Source organism: Staurois parvus, unplaced genomic scaffold, assembly GCF_062004578.1.
Source record: "Staurois parvus isolate SC_StPar_1 unplaced genomic scaffold, SC_StPar_1.0 ptg000389l, whole genome shotgun sequence".
NCBI lineage: Eukaryota > Metazoa > Chordata > Amphibia > Anura > Ranidae > Staurois > Staurois parvus.
Window position 1 is genome coordinate 2,003,283 of NW_028318185.1, and position 16,832 is coordinate 2,020,114.

Here is a 16,832-nt window from a genome sequence, read left to right on the forward strand (position 1 = left end):
TTTTTACTGTTCTTTCTGCCTGGAAACTGAGAAATGTCCATGGCGTCCCTTTAGGTCAAAATCGGTTTTATTTCAAATAATTTTTATTGAAAGGTTTTGATACAATACAAAACAATATGTTTCAATATGGTTCACATTTGGGTACATCAATACTTTATATAAAACAAAAGTAGAAGAAAAAGATTCCCCACCATTTGGCTGGGGGCTATATGAACGAATATCAGGTGTCTCAAAAGGTGTTGTCTGATGTGAACCAATTAGGTGTGAAACGCTGTGTAGGGTGGTGCGAAATAGGGGGGGGGAGGGGGGGTGAAAGGGGGCACCAGTCTAAGGCATAGGGTCGCAGTATTGTATTTTTATGCATATATTATTTTATAGAGCAATTGGGGTTTTGTAGCCATCGAGACCATAGAATATTGAATTTGTGATGGGAAGAATTATTGAGGGCTGATCATCTTTCCATGTCACATTGTAAATTGAGGTCTGTTATAAGGGCAGAGAGAGAAGGAGTTTTGGAAGATTTCCATAATTTAGTAATGTTGGTTTTTGCAGCTGCTAATGTGTGGATAATGATGGTGCGGGATTCGTTAGGGAATTTGTCGATTCCTATATGGAGAAGTGCGAGAGCAGAATTTGGAGCTACTTGGGCTCCAACAACTGTTGAGATCAATTGGAATATGCTGTTCCAATATGATCTTAGAGATTTGCACGTCCAAAGTATATGTAGGGTTGATCCTATTTCTCCGCATTGTCTCCAACAAGCTGGTGAATGGTGAGGGTAGTATAAAGAGAATTTAACAGGTGTAAAATACCACTGGTGTAGAATTTTCATATACGATTCCCAATGGGAGCTACAGTCAGGTCCATAAATATTGGGACATCGACACAATTCTAACATTTTTGGCTCTATGCACCACCACAATGGATTTGAAATGAAACAAACAAGATGTGCTTTAACTGCAGACTGGCAGCTTTAATTTGAGGGTATTTACATCCAAATCAGGTGAACGGTGTTGGAATTACAACACTTTGCATATGTGCCTCCCACTTCCCACCTGATTTGGATGTAAATACCCTCAAATTAAAGCTGACAGTCTGCAGTTAAATTACATCTTGTTCGTTTCATTTCAAATACATTGTGGTGGTGTATAGAGCCAAAAATGTTAGAATTGTGTCGATGTCCCAATATTTATGGACCTGACTGTACATCTAGATGCTTTATGGGTAATGTTAAAGGTTCTTTCCCATGTGTGGGGTTGTATTGGTTGTGAAAAAAGCTTCTCCCAGTTAGATAAAGAGGTGGTTTGTAGGGTAAACAGTGATTTGGTTATAAGCGTGTAAAAGGTCAAAATCCCTTTCTTGGGGTGTTGCGCTTTATTAAGAAAGAGGTATGCAGTAGTAGGAACTTTAACAAGATGCGGAACGTTTATCTCTTGTAAGGAGTGAGCTATCCTTATATATGTGAAGAGTTCACTGTCAGGGAGGTGAAATTTCTCCTGGAGGGTCGTGAAAGAATCTAATTTGCTGTTTGTATAGAGGTCATCTATATGGGATATGCCTTGATTATCCCACTGTAGGAGGTTCAAAGAAGGGGTAATAAAGTGAAGCACGGTAATCGGAGTAGGTATTGCTTTGCATTCTGGTGGGTTAAATGCTAAAAGGTCATGCCAGGCTTGTTGGGAGGCCCGGATGCAAGGATGTTTGGGTAGATTTCTGAGTTGAGATAGATGTGGTAGGAGCAGTATATCACGTAGTGTTGATGTAGGGGGAGGGAGTGTTTCCATGGTAGTCCATATTTTTTCAGTAGTTCGGTGCCACCAAACGTAGAGTTGGTCTATGAATGCGGCATTGTAGTATGACTTTAAGTGCGGGAGACCAGCTCCTCCTCTAGAGGTTGGGCGTAGGAGATTTGTCATGCATCTGGGTTTCTTTGAGTTCCAGAGGAATTTGGCAAATATTGCTTGGAGAAGAAGGTATTGGGGACGGGTATGGGGAGTGTGCGGAATATATAAAGGATTTTAGGCAGTATGCACATTTTTAGAGTAGCTACCCTTCCCAATTTTGATAACGTGGATGTGCGTAGGTTTTTTAGTTCTTGAGGGATGGAATCAAGTAGTTGTTTGTGATTTAAGGCGTAAAGTTGACTTGTCGAGGTGGTGAGTTTAATTCCCAGATAAGGGATGCTGTGGTGTTCCCAGGCGAAAGGGAAGCGTTTGAGAAGTATTTCCTGGAGCTAAGTAGGTATATTAAGATTTAAGATAGAGGATTTAGGCGCATTGAGTTTGTCGTATGATACTTCCGAGTAGTTTTGAAGATGTGTATGGATTGTTTGGAGCGATTTGTATGGATTGGTAATCATTAGTATGGTATTAGTATGATTAGCTGGGTCATCTCTAAGTTTAGAGGCTAATGGTTCAATGAGTAGAATGAAGATTATGGGGAATAAGGGACAGCCTTGTCTAGTACCGTTGGAGATTTGGAAAATCTGTGAGAGAGTGCCATTGGTTAGCACTCTTGCAGAAGGGTTGGAATAAAGGGCAAGGATTGCCGATAGCATCCAGTCCGTGATTCCGAACCTTTGGAGTGTGAGTTTCATAAATTGCCACTGTATTCGGTCAAATGCTTTTTCAGCATCAAGGGATAATAGTAGGGAGGGTTGTTTTGTGGTTTCTATTTTGTGTAAGAGGGAAATGAGCCTCCTAGTTGCTTCCGGTGCTTGGCGACCAGGAACAAATCCTACTTGGTCTGGGTGGATTAGTGTAGGCAAGTGGGGAAGCAATCTTTGGGCTATTAATTTGGCGTAAAGTTTTATATCTGTATTGAGTAGTGAAATTGGTCTAGAATTCTGAACAAGTTTGAGGTCTTTGCCGGGTTTTGGGATAGTTGTGATTATAGATTGAAGCATATCATTAGGGAATGTACCTGTTGAGGCGGCATGGTTAAAAAAATCGGTTAGATGTGGTGTAAGATTCGGGGCAAATGTTTGTAAGGTTTTTATAATTTTCTCTATTTCCATGGGAGAGAATGGGGTGGAGATAGAAGTGAGTTGAGATGGAGTAAGGTGGGGTAGATTCGTGGTGGTTAAGAAGTTTTGTATAGATAGTGTTGTCGGTTGGGGTGTGCTTGAGTCGTCTTTGATATTGTACAAAGTCTGGTAGTAAGTTGCAAAAGCGTTAGCTATGTCTTGTTCATTCGTAAGCGAAGTGTGGGTAGTTGGGTGTAGGATTGAGGAGATTTTTGATTTAAGGCGTCTATGTTTAATTATTTTTGTTAAAAGTGAGTTTGCTTTGTTACCTAGGGAATAAAATTGTGATTTCGTTTTTTGAAGGTTGAGGTCATATTTGTAGAGCAAGAGGGTTCGTAACTGGTTTCTGTCTGAGGTAAGGGATGCAGATGTGGAGGTGTTTGGATTTTGTTTATTAATTTCTTTGTTTAGTTTTATGGAGGCTAGAAGCTGATCAATTTGTTGTGATCTCTGTTTAGTGATTCTGGAGTTGAGTTGTATGAGAATACCTCGCGTGTAAGCGGGCCAAAGTGTGGTTATAGAGATATCAGGCGTAGTATTCAGGTCAAAGAATAGGTTATGAGCTTCTAACAAATGTTTTTGATTATCTGAGTTCTTTAATAATGCAGAGTTCAGTCTCCATATGGGAGGGAGTGCTGAGTGTTGTGAGTCGTCCAGGATTATGTTGATTGGAGCGAGGTCTGACCATGAAATGGTGCCAATGTTGGATGACAATACGCTTTGTAGAGTCCATTTATCTGTAATAAAAAAATTGATTCTGGAGTAGGATAGGTGAGAAGGGGAGTAGTAGGTGTAGTCTCTTTAGGTGCTGTGCTGACATCTCCAAATATCGTAGAGGTCATGATCGTGCAGGAAACAATTGAAATTCTGTTTGGGGGATCTTTTGTTGGAAGACGAGTCTAGGAGTGGGTTGCTGATGACATTGAAGTCTCCGCCGATGATAAGTCTGCCTGTTTTTGAGAGGAAATGATGGTATGAAGTTTACGGTATAATCGGGTCTGACGTTCACTAGAGTGTAGAGGATATCGTTGAGTTTGCAGATCAGAATATGATAGCGGCCTTGAGGGTCAACTACTTCTGATACATAATGGATCTGTGTAGTGTCCTTTATAGCTGTAAGAATTCCATTATGTTTCTTGGGATTAGTGGCCATAAAGACGTGAGAGAATTGATGCAGTTGTAGTTTGGGGGTCTTGCTTGTTGCGAAATGTGTTTCCTGTATGAAGAGAATGTCTGCATGGAATGTCCGAGTTTCCTTTTGGAGCATCGATCTTTTAAAAGGGGAGTTCAGGCCATGAACATTTAGAGATGTTATATTAATCATAATGGATATCCTTGGTATGGTTAGTGGGGTAGTAGGGTTGTTGCTTGAGGCGTTGATCGGGGTTGGATGGATATGGTTGTAAGGAGGAGAGTTTTGTAGTCTGGGCAGCGCGGAAATGGCTCGATCGAAGAGTCAAAAGCTGTGTTCCATGTTCATTTGGAAGATTTAATTGAATTGGTGAAATGTTTGGTTGACTGGTGGTGCAGGAGGTGAGGAAAGTGGAAGGGGGTAAAAAAAAAGCTTGCGTAAAATGCAAGAAACATGTGTAGCTTGGTTTGCTACTTCAAAACTGGGGGGTGTGAACAAGCATTGACCGTAGACAAGGTCATGCCAAACAGTGTCTTGTAATGAGAAAATTTTCCTAAGCGGGCCGATCGCCAGAGATTAGTAGAATGAGACATAGTGGAGTACAGCGTCAGAGGTGAGGAGTTTGACGCGGACTGGAGGTATAATGTGTCAGAGTCAGTCTGCTTCCATCTATTGCGTATTCGCAGAGGTGGGTGGTTGAGGATCTGCGGGTATTCTGTTCCATGTCTTCAATAAATCCATGCCCGCTTCTAGGTTTCTAATCGTGTGAACTCTTCCATGGTGTCTGACAGTTATTTTTGTGGGGAAGCCCCATTGGTAACCTATGCCGTGGTTTCGTAAGGCTTTGGTGATGGTAACCAGTTTTTTATGGTTAAGGAGCGTGGCTTTCGATATGTCTGCGTATAGCCTGATATTTGCATGTGATGGGAGTGAAGGGGGGTTTCTGGCTGCCATCATTATCTTTTTCTGATTTCTGAATTATACTATTAACAGATGCATTCTGTAGGTTACTGCATTTAATTAGCAACCCAATTAATTGAATAAGGCCAGTGGATTCAAGGTTTCTAAAATATCCATTAGTAAGATGATTTAGGTTTATATGCTAATGTTTGTTTAAAAAAAATAAAAATTAGGTATTCCATTTCACTCTTGTCTAGTTTAATGAAGATATTCAATTTTACGCTAAATCTTCTTTTTGTTTTTTTTATTACCAGGCCCAACAGTCCTGGAGGTTTTTAACACGCTCTTAAGACATTTGACTCTTAGCGTGGACTTTGAGATGGGGGACCGAAGAAGTTCATCGGGGAGTGCCAGCTATCAGACAACCTCCAAAGAGAGCGAAGAGCGCATCGTGCAGAATGCCATCATTCAAACAATCGGTAAGGAAGATTCTACCCCCATCCTTTCTTATTTAAAGTGGTAGTAAACCGACACAAGAATAAAAAAAAATTGCCCCCCCAGGTTCAGTCCATGATATACTAGTATGGACCACATACTAGCACAGTATGACAAACTGACCGGCACACGGAGCCCTCCAGCACAGCACTGTAATGGCTGCCTGGCGCTTCCATCTTCACCCTGTCTTCCTTCTGGGTTCACAGGTTCTGGCTATATGAATGGCCAAGGCCGCAATGATGTCACTCCCACATATACACATGGGAGCCACGGAACAGGGCTCTGCATTTCATGGCACATTGTGCTCTATTGCCGACGTGAATATCTCCTAAATGGTATACGTTTAGGAGATATTCATTGTACCTACATGTAAGCCTGATGGTAAGCTTGCTTTTAGGTACAAACTTACCTTCAGCTCTATAAATGGCAGGGGCCACGATGACGTCACTCCCACACAGACACATGGGAGCCACAGCACAGCGCTCTGCATTTCACGGAACACTGTGTGCTATTGCCCATGTGATTATCTCCTAATTGATATACCTTTAGGAGATTTTTATTGTACCTACATGTAAGCCTGATGGTAAGCTTCCCTGTAGGTACAAGTTAAAAAATAGAGTTTATTGCCTTTCTGCGTTGGTTGAGCTGACATTAGACTGGAGGCTGGAAGGTCTGTTGCTGATGCCAAGAGTGATGCAGGAACCCATTGACCCTCTTCTCGCATCTCCTAAACAAGTGGTCTCCAAACGGTGGCCGTAGGGCTGGATGCGGCCCTCTGCTTTTTTCCGGCCCTTGGGCCATTATTCCTCCCATTGTCAGCAACAGTGATGCATAGTTACTTCCACTGACACCGACAACAAGACACTATTCCTCCCACTGACACTAATGATAGATCACTATCCCTTCTACTGGCACCAATGATGGCGTACTATTACTCCCATTGACACCAATAATGGGTCACTATTCCTTCCTCTGACACCAATGATGGGGCACTATTTTTCCTACTGATACCAATGATGAGACACTATTTCTCCCACTGATACCAATGATGGGGCACTATTCCTCCCACTGACACCAATGATGGGGCACTATTCCTCTCACTTACATCAACGATGTGGCACTATTACTCCCATTGACACCAATGAAGGGGCCACTATTCCTTGTGCTGACGCCAATGATGGGGCACTATTCCTCCCACTGACACCATTGATGGGACACTGGTTACTCTCACTACCACATTTTCTACAGTCCGGCCCTCCTAAAATTTGAAGGATAGTAAACTGGCCCCTTGTTTCGAAAGTTTGGAGACCCCTGTCCTAAACAGTTGTTATTGGAATGTCGCAGCCCAGATTCTTTGCTCCCTTTTTAAATGACTTTCATGTAATGACTGATCGGAGGGCACTCTTAAGCTGAGGCTCCAACCATTTCTTTGTTTTGTATAGACCTCTGTTATGTTTTTATTGATTTCTATTTACTTGTTTATGAGCTTGTGTGGTCACCAGGGTAGAAAATGAGCGGCCTGATGGCCCAACTACCCACCCAGCAAAGTATATGCGCCCATCCACATTTTATTGCCCTCTACCTGCTGCAGGAATCCTTTCCAAGTAAGTTCCCCTGTCGTATTGTGTTGGGGCTTGCCCAAGTAATTTAGATTGCTGCCTTCCCACCCACTCCCCTTCCTCAGCTCACTTGACAGTGTTCTGGCCTGGCAATTGGCTGCTCAGGCCCAATATCTGTAAGAAAGAGGAAGGCACATGCTCCCCCTACCTGAAAGTCCCGCTCTGTGGAGCAGTAGAGCGAGCACCTGATGAAGCAGGGAGACAGTGTGCCAGTGAAGTTGGGTGAGTATACTTTTCTGGGGTATAGTCTAGCAGAAGACACTTATTACTTTGCCCTGAATGAGTAAGATGACAGTGCCTCTTTATAGAATGTGTCAGTTAGACCTCTTTCCTTTTATCCCCTCGTTAGGAGAAATCTTCTGGCTTATAGTAGGCTTTTTTTCTGAGGCTCTGGGGCATGCTGTTCCACATTATGTCCTGTAGAATCACAGTGGTTTTGTGGGAGGAACCACAGCACCCTTCGAGGGGACACTACATGACACAGCAGAAAGTGCTGGATAGCAACTATGCACAAAATTGACAAACTCATTGATGTCTTCCCTCGTCGCCCGCTTGAGAGAGAAACATTCACTGCCTTCTTTTGCAGGGAGCAGTGTGGATGGAATTTATTTTTTTCTTAAAAAAGTTAATGGGTGGCTTAAAGGAGACGCTGATACCCTGCCCAGGGCAAAGGTGTCCCCTCCCCCCGACTCTGTTGCTCACCTTGACAGCACTCCTTTGTGGCACCTTCTTCCATTGCTGCCAACACTGAAATCACTGATATCAGTGATCATGAGGAAGCTGCAGTGTCACTCCCTTAGTCTAGGTTCACACTATTGCAGCTCTGCCAGCCATGTTTGCTCAGGCACGTTCCTGCGTTTCATCCAGGAAAAAGGTTACACTATTTTTAAACCTCAGCTACAGGGAAGTCGCATGGTGCTTTTGCACCATGTGATTTCTCCGTTGTTCCCGCAACAGTTTCAGTTTTACATATGTGGGGATGCCATTAAGGATGAATGGCAGCCATGCACGTCTGTAAAGAACCTGGCCTTAGACAGTGTTTGTAATGGAACCGACCCAGACTACGCTTGGGTACTTCCGTTAGAATACCTCTTCCCTGTCCGAACACCAACCACAGACACCACAGCTGACCATACAAGACTAGACGACACCAATCTTTAAGTAAACCAGGAAGTAGACTACTTTATTTTAACACAGATACAAGACATAAACACTCAAGGGGACAATACTCCCTCCCTGCATAATGACACATTATTATTATTATACAGTATTTATAAAGCGCCAACAGTACGCTCAGCGCTGTACATTACAATGGGAAACAATACACGAGACAGTACAATAACAATACAATGCGATACACGAGGGGTTCGAGGGCCCTGCTCCTTGGAGCTTACAATCTAGGAGGGAGGGGATAGTGGTACGGGAGGAATAGCTGTGGAGGATGCAGTGGTAGGAAGAGTGGAGGAGATCGGCAATTAGCTGAGGGCAGGGTAGGCTTCCCTGAAGAGGTGGGTTTTCAGGGGGCACCTAAAGGAGAGGAGAGTAGTTAATAGTCTGATGGATTGGGGTAGGGAGTTCCAGAGGATGGATGAAGTCCTAGAGAAGTCCTAGAGGCGGGCATGGAAGGAGGAGACCAGGGAACTAGAGAGAAGGAGGTCTTGTGAGGAGCGGAGAGTACGTTTTGGGTGGTATTTGGATATCAGGTTGGTGATGTCGTTTGGGGCAGTGTTATGGACGGCTTTGTACGTCAGTGTTAGCATTTTGAATTTGATCCGTTGGGCAATTGGAAGTCAGTGGAGGGATTAGGGATTGGCAGAGGGGGGTGGCGGATACGGAGCGGTTTGTAAGGTGGATGAGTCTGGCCGCAGTATTCAGGATCGACTGCAGCGGGGATAGCCTGTGGTGAGGTAGGCCGGTGAGGAGGGAGTTACAGTAGTCAAATCGTGATATGATAAGGGAGTGAATGAGTTGCTTAGTAGTTTCCGGCGTTAGGAACGGACGTATTTTGGAGATGTTGCGGAGGTGGAGTCTACATGAGTTTGTCAGCGATTGGGGCTGGAAGGACAGATTGGAGTCTAGGATGACACCAAGTACTCTGGCTTGAGGGGTGGGACTGATGGTGGCATTGTTGGTCGTGATGGAGAAGTTGCGGGCGGGGGGGGGGGGGGGGAAACTAGGAGCTCGGTTTTGGAAAGGTTCAGTTTGAGGAAGTGGCGGGGCAATCTACTTTTAGTAACAAGAGACACACCAGCAGACAGTCCCATCAGGAGGGAGGGCTGCTGGAGACACCCCCCCCCCCGCCAAGCCAATACACATAAACACATGCATCCCATAATAGTTTGCTCCCAAGCAAGACACACAATAGAACAATGGGATGGAACCACATGGCATAAAACAATCACCAACCCCCCACCCCAATATTAGAACAGATCACCCTGTACCCCTAACAGGCACAGGGTGACTTACACATAATGGGGGATATGGGGAGCTGAGGCAGGGGTCTCCCCACCTCTCCAAAGTGAGCTGTGTTCCATGGGCCCCCCACCCAAAGTGACTCCCGTCACTGTGTTCTAGCCTTGTGATTGGCTGTTAAGCCTGAGCACTGTCACAGGGGATACCCTCACACCAGAAAGTGCCTTTTGGTGCTGCTGGCTGTGATGAGTTCAAGCAGAGGGGTGGGTGGGTTGGTCTTTGCAGAGATTTTGTTCCTTTGACCTGTATAGGCAACATGACAGTGTCTTCTTAACAATCTCTGCTTCCACGATCATATACGTCTAGAATTTATTTAAAGAAAGCAAGTATTGAAAGTAAACTGAAAAGTATCAATGCCAACAACACTGGGCTGTCATATTTTTTTTTTCTCTGTGCAGTAACTATTTTCTGTTAGATTTGAAGCTGAAAGTTGCATCTGTGGATGTTAGATTTACTGATGATTGTGAACATTATCTGATCTCCACCATAAATTGCCAATTATATCTGCTCTTGGAATAGGAAAATAGAAAATTAAAGCCCCAGAATTAACATATAATAACAGGGAAGCTAAACATTGGCTTATCATCAAGTCAATTAAAAAGTTTAGACATCGGCTGTAAACTAGGTCACATTTTTAATTTTTAGAAGAGGCTCGGTGGGTTGTTTTTTTTTTTTTTTTGTTTTGTTTTTTTTGCAGAGATGCAGCAGTGACATCTAATGTCAAAATGATTTTTATGGTCTCTGAATTACCATAAGACTGGATACAGGTGGATTGAAATTTGGCCTCTTCAGAGGGGACTGGTTGAATTTTGATCTGTGCTTGACCCTCCCCTGTTCTGGAGTAATCGATCATTAGATTGGACATACTTGAAAACTTGCATCAATCAGTGGCAGCAGTGTTGGTCTGTGTATTCTGACAGAGGAACAAAATGGCAGTTGATTAGTGCAGAGCCGCCTGAAAGATGGTTAACCTCTTGCCGTCTGCCTGCTGTTTATAAACGGCAGGGCGGTGGCAGTCCAGGGGCGGGTTGCCGTTCATAAACGGCACCTGCCTTTTCTAGCTGTGCACGCTCCCTGGGAGCGCGCAGCACCGCGATCCGGTGCCCGCTGTGTCCTCCGGACACAGTGAAACACCGATCGTCGGACGGGACCTCTGTACAAGGTCCCGATCATGTGATCACTGATTGGCGAATCAGTGATCACATGCAAAGTAGTAAGAAAGATGTCACTTGTGACATCATTGCTTACTACGTGTGAAATCTGTGAATGATCCCAGAGGTCACATGGTACAAGGCTATTCACAACAGCCTTGTACCATGTGACAAGCTGTGACCAATCACAGCTCACTCAGTACTTCTCAATGACTGCAAGAATGCAGACAGAGAGAAAAAGAAATGATTGCTTTTACATCCTATATGGGTGTAAAAGCAATCAATGTAAAAAAAAAAATACTTCATCACCCCCCACAAGTAGTACAGTGTCACCATGGTGACACTGTTTTGCTAGGGTGACAGTATGTAAAAAAAAAAAATAAAAATAAAAAATAATAATTTAAAAAAAAATCAAATAAAAATGTTTAAAAATGATCATTTTTGGTTATTAACTAATTTGGGGGTTTTTTTTTACTAAAAAAATAACGGAATAAATTTTGGCCAAGATTTATGATGAAATATTATTTATTTGCAAAATTTTATTAAAAAAAAACACTTTTTTTCAAAATTTTTGGACTTTTTCATTTACATAGTAAAAAAAATAAAAATCCCAGCAGTGAATAAATACCACCAAAATAAAGCTTTATCTGTCTCAAAAAAATTGTAAAAAATTCATATGGGTACAGTATTGCATGACCGCGCAATTGTCATTCAAAGTGTGATAGCGCTGAAAGCTGAAAATTGCCCTGGACAGGAAGAGGGCAAAAGTGTCCGGACTGGAAGTGGTTAATTAAATCCTATGCGGAGTAATATATCACTACATAAGTGAATGCAATAATGAATTTATTAGATCACATGGATCATGAAAAAGGTAGACATTGACATGGTGAACATGTTGCAATCATGTTTAAAATCAAAGAATTAAATTAAAAAAACGTTCGGCGTCTTCAAAATGGCTGTATGGGCAAAAATGATCAATGCGAGGCTGTGAAAGTTCCTTCTGTATTCATTCCATACTGGATGACCTAGTAAACTTGTTTTCGTCTTTAACTGTTCCTTCATGAACATCAGAAAATACATGGATGGAATCCTAGGAATAAATAGTGGATTATCATGAATTCAGGAGACTCAAAGGTTCTCCTGAAGTATTCTTCTAAGCGTTCTTCTAAGCATTATTGGGTTTATAATCCACACTTTAGTTTAAGTGAGTCGAAGATATTACAAGGATACAGCTCTGTATCAATTAGTATGGCAATCTTTTCTTATTTTATGTATTCTGACAGAGGATGAGTTCTGCTGTTAAAATAGAATGTCCCATTGGGGGAATCCTCTATCCACTTCACTTGGGGCTGATTGAAAGAAAAGGAAAAAAAGACAAAAACTAACCGTCTATACCTAGCCTTACAGTTGGGGATTATATACATGGATTAGAGGAGAAGTATGGCTAAAGCTCTTTTGGCGTTACTTCTCCTGTAGGTCACAGGAATGCACATATTTGTATACTCCTGTGACCCATATTCTGCCAACAGCGGGAGAAAGTCCACTGTTGGCGGATGTAACAGAGGCGGTCCAGGCTCTGCTGGGATCCCGATGATAATGTCAGGCTCCACCCAGATTCCTAAACAGCAGCTGTCGGGCTGCTGAGAGCCTGAGCCAGCAGCTCCTGCCCCCTCCACAGCCTGGCACTCCAGTGAGAGCTGAAGGGGCAGAGCAGAGAGCCGGTGACTGTCCATCACTGTTCTCTGCTTAGAGCGGACCTGAGAAAAGAGCAATCAGCAGTCTTTGATTGCTCAGTTCTCGGCGTAGTGCCAGCAGGGTACAGCTGCAGCATCAGACCAATGCTGCAGCCATCTAGGTGAGTACATAAGATTTTTTTTTTTACTTTCTCGCACTCCTCTTTTAATGATAAAAGAAGCAACTTTTGATAATCACCACTCCATCATGTGCTTTTGTGTTTTGGAGGTAGCAGCAGTCAGTACTTTTATTTCAGAGCATTTAAACCGAAGTACCAGTTCAATTGATTCTTAGTGTTACTAAACCCAGGACCCTGCATACATGGAAATGCAATTATTTTTTAAATATAGACAAATACCGTTTCACATCAGCAGTATATAGCAGTCTTGTGACTTCTATCAGTGTCCACCAGAGCACTGGTTAAAGCTTGCAGGCTGCATAACCCCTGATCCTCTGTCTGGGCAGTGCTGATTGGACCTGTGCTGATCATATGCATCTTGCCAAGAAATTAAAAAAAACCTTTCTAGTAGTACACAGGAAACTGAGCATGTGCAGAGTGAATTATAGAGCTCTGTAATATTTATTTATGTCAGGTACTTATATAGCGCCGTCACATTACGCAGCGCTTTACATATATATTGTACATTCACATCAGTCCCTAACCCTCAAGGGGCGTACAATCTAAGGTCCCGAACTCACATTCATACATACACATACTAGGGCCAATTTAGACAGGATCCAATTAACCTACCAGCATGTCTTTGGAGTGTGGGAGGAAACCGGAGTACCTGGAGGAAACCCACGCAGGCACAGGGAGAACATGCAAACTCCAGGCAGGAGGTGCCGTGGCTGAGATTCGAACCAACGACCCTAGTACTGCCAGGCGGACATGCTAACCATTTAACCACTGTGCTGCCCCATATCAATAATATCAGCAGATTGATTGGGAACAGTAGAAGAAGGGGAGGATCAGAGAAGACACTTAACCTTTTAGGTCCCACAGTGAGTATAACAAGCATGCTTTACTGCATATACAGACTGATGTGGGTTTAGTAACACTTTAACGATCTTTGTAATCTTTCTAGAAATAATTGAAAATTTTCTGACCTTTCCCAGTGTGTACACAACTCTTCAAAAACTTTAAAACACATACTGTAGGTATGGTACCCATCAGGGGCGGACTGACAACTCATGGGGCCCCTGGGCAATAGGGGATCATGGGGCCCCTGTGTCCTTGCTCAAACTCAAAAAAGCCTATGAAAAAGGTACCAGGGGCATCTCATGGGGCCCCCTACTGACCCTTGGCCCTCGGGCAATGCCCGAGTTTCCAAATGGTCAGTCCGCCCCTGGTACCCATTTATATACCTTCTGGTCACTGCATGTGCACCCCATTATTTACTTAGGCTTTCTCACTGGGTCCCTGGCCTTGCCTTCTACCATTACTGCCTCACTAAGCCCCAGTGCAGGCACAGCAGTCTAGTCTTCCTTGAAAAAAAGAATGAATAGTCGTGATAGCCTGCCTACCTTCCTTGGCAGGTTTTATTGACTTGTATCTCATTTTTTGCAGGGTTTTTCGGAAGCAATTTACCAGACTACCAGAGGTCAGAGATTATGATGTTCATTATGGGCAAAGTGCCAGTGTTTGGATCTTCACACACACTCGATACAAGTCAGCTTGGGTAAGTGACTCTTCAAGCAGTTACAGTTCTGTAAGATATCTTCTGAGTTGTAAGTGGGCTTTCAAAAAGTGTCTCCTCCTGGAGGACATCCCTCCTGCGGGAGATGGCTTTTCCATTGATTCCCATCCCGGCGATGTCATGCATGCAGTAGCACACAAGGACCCACTTTAGTAGACAGAAATGCCTCCTGTCTGCGGGTAAGGTATGGCAGAGTGGAGCAGTTTAAGACCTTGTGTATATGGACCTTTTGAGGTTTAAAAATATTCCTAGCATAAAAGTTTCATGCCTGGGGAGCCATGTACAGCCAGACGTAGAAGTGAATGGCTGTACAGGGACATAGTCAGGTAAACGCAGATGCTTTAGTACAGTGGTCTCCAAATGGTGGCCCTGGGGCTGGATGCGGCCCTCTGCTTGCTTTCATCCAGGCCATTATTCCTCCCATTGTCAGCAGCAGTTCCTGCCACTGACACCGACAACAAGACACTATTCCTCCTACTGACACCAATGATGGAGCCCTATCCCTTCTACTGGCACTACTGATGGGGCAATATTTCTCCCACTTACATCAATGATGAGGCACTATTACTCCCATTCACACCAATGATGGGGCACTATTACTCCCATTGACACCAGTGATGGGGCACTATTCCTCCCATTGACACCATTGAAGGAGCACTATTCCTTGCATTGACGCCAATGATGGGGCACTATTCCTCCCACTGACTCCATTGATGAGGCACTATTCCTTGCATTGACGCCAACAATGGGACACTATTCCTCCCACTGACTCTATTGATGGGGCACTATTCCTCCAACTGACTCCATTGATGGGGCACTATTCCTCCCACTGACTCCATTGATGGGGCACTATTCCTTGCATTGACGCCAACAATGGGGCACTATTCCTCCCACTGACATCAATGATGGGGCACTATTACACCCATTACCACCAATGATGGGGCACTATTACTCCCATTGACACCATTGATGGGGCACTATTCCTCCCATTGACACCATTGATGGGTCACTAATATTTATTTATTATTTCTGGTACTTATATATCATACATATACATCAATTTACGCAGCGACTTTACATATATATTGTACATTCACATCAGTCCCTAACCCTCAAGGGGTGTACAATCTAAGGTCCCTAACTCACATTCATACATACACATACTTGGGCCAATTTAGACAGGAGCCAATTAGCCACCAACTTGTCTTTGGAGTGTGGGAGGAAACCGGAGTACCCGGAGGAAACCCACGCAAGCACAGGGAGAACATGCAAACTCCAGGCAGGTGGTGCCATGATTGGGATTCGAACCAACGACCCTGGTACTGCCAGGCAGATTTGCTAACCATTTAGCCACTGTGCTGCTTATTCCTCCTACTGACACCAATGATCGTTCCCTGGTTACTCTCACTGACACCAAGACATTTTCTACAGTCTGGCCCTCCTAAAATTTGAAGGACAGTAAACTGGCCCTTTGTTTAGAAAGTTTGGAGACCCCTGCTTTAGTGCATTGGTGTAAACGCATGCATGCTTGTATGAGGTATTTCCCGTACGTTGAGTTTCTACGTTCAGAGAATACATCATATAATCATTCTCATGTTTACACCAATGCATTTACTCTTGTATGCCCATTTACAGCTGTTTACTTTGGCCTGCTATAAGCATCACCTATGGCTCCCTGGGCACGCAAAATGCCGGGATTGTATGCTAACCAATTTTGTAAGCCTAATGTTCATGTGAACGTAGCCTAAACAGCTAAGGTCAGCTTCGCTATAAGTGGTGTGGCTGTGCTGTGTGGCAGAGCTGTGTAAATCTTAGAACCTAATGGACAGGGAAAAAAAAAAATCTTGACAGCTCAAAAATCTTGACAGCTCCCATATATGTCTTTCACTTGTACATGGAGTATGTAAACCAAACATTTCATATTCCTATGTGCCAGCTGTACCATGTACTTGTATGAAAAAGTACAACGGGTAAAATAAGTATTGAACTCGTCACCATTTTTCTTGGTAAATATATTTGTAAAGGTGCTATTGACATGAAATTTTCACCACGTCGGTAACAAACCATGTAATCCACGTATACAAAGAAAACAAAACAAATATGTTCAGAAATTAGGTTCTATGTAATAAAAAGACACAGGGAAAAAGTATTGAACACATGAAGATAGGGAGGAACACGAAGGCATGGAAAGCCAAGACACCAGCTGAAATCTGTCAGTAATTAGAAAGCAATCCTGTCCCTTGTCAGTGCAAATTAATATCAGCTGGTTCAGTCTGAACTGATGGCTTATAACCACATGCCTACCGGGCACTTATACCCCCTTCCTGCCCAGGCCAATTTTCAGCTTTCAGCGCTGTCACACTTTGAATGACTATTGCGCGGTCATGCAACACTGTACCCATATGAAATTTTTATCATTGTTTTTTAGACATATAGAGCTTTCTTTTGGTGGTATTTAATCACCTCTGGGTTTTTTATTTTTTGCTAAACAAACCAAAAACCACTTAAAATTTTGAAAAAAAAATGTTTTTTCTTCGCTTTTGTTTTAAAATTTTGTAAATAAGTGATTTTTCTCCTTCACTGATGTGCGCTAATGAGGCTGCAGTG

General features: G+C 43.3%; 1 protein-coding gene across 1 annotated transcript in view; it reads left to right on the top strand.

Moving 5' to 3' along the window:
- EFR3A (EFR3 homolog A) overlaps positions 1–16,832 on the top strand; it is a 270,999-nt gene that overhangs the window by 158,591 nt on the left and 95,576 nt on the right. The window contains exons 11-12 of the mRNA XM_089685931.1: positions 5,372–5,536; positions 14,096–14,207. Of these exons, the coding sequence (XP_089542057.1) occupies positions 5,372–5,536; positions 14,096–14,207 (277 nt within the window). The remainder of the gene's footprint in view (positions 1–5,371; positions 5,537–14,095; positions 14,208–16,832) is intronic.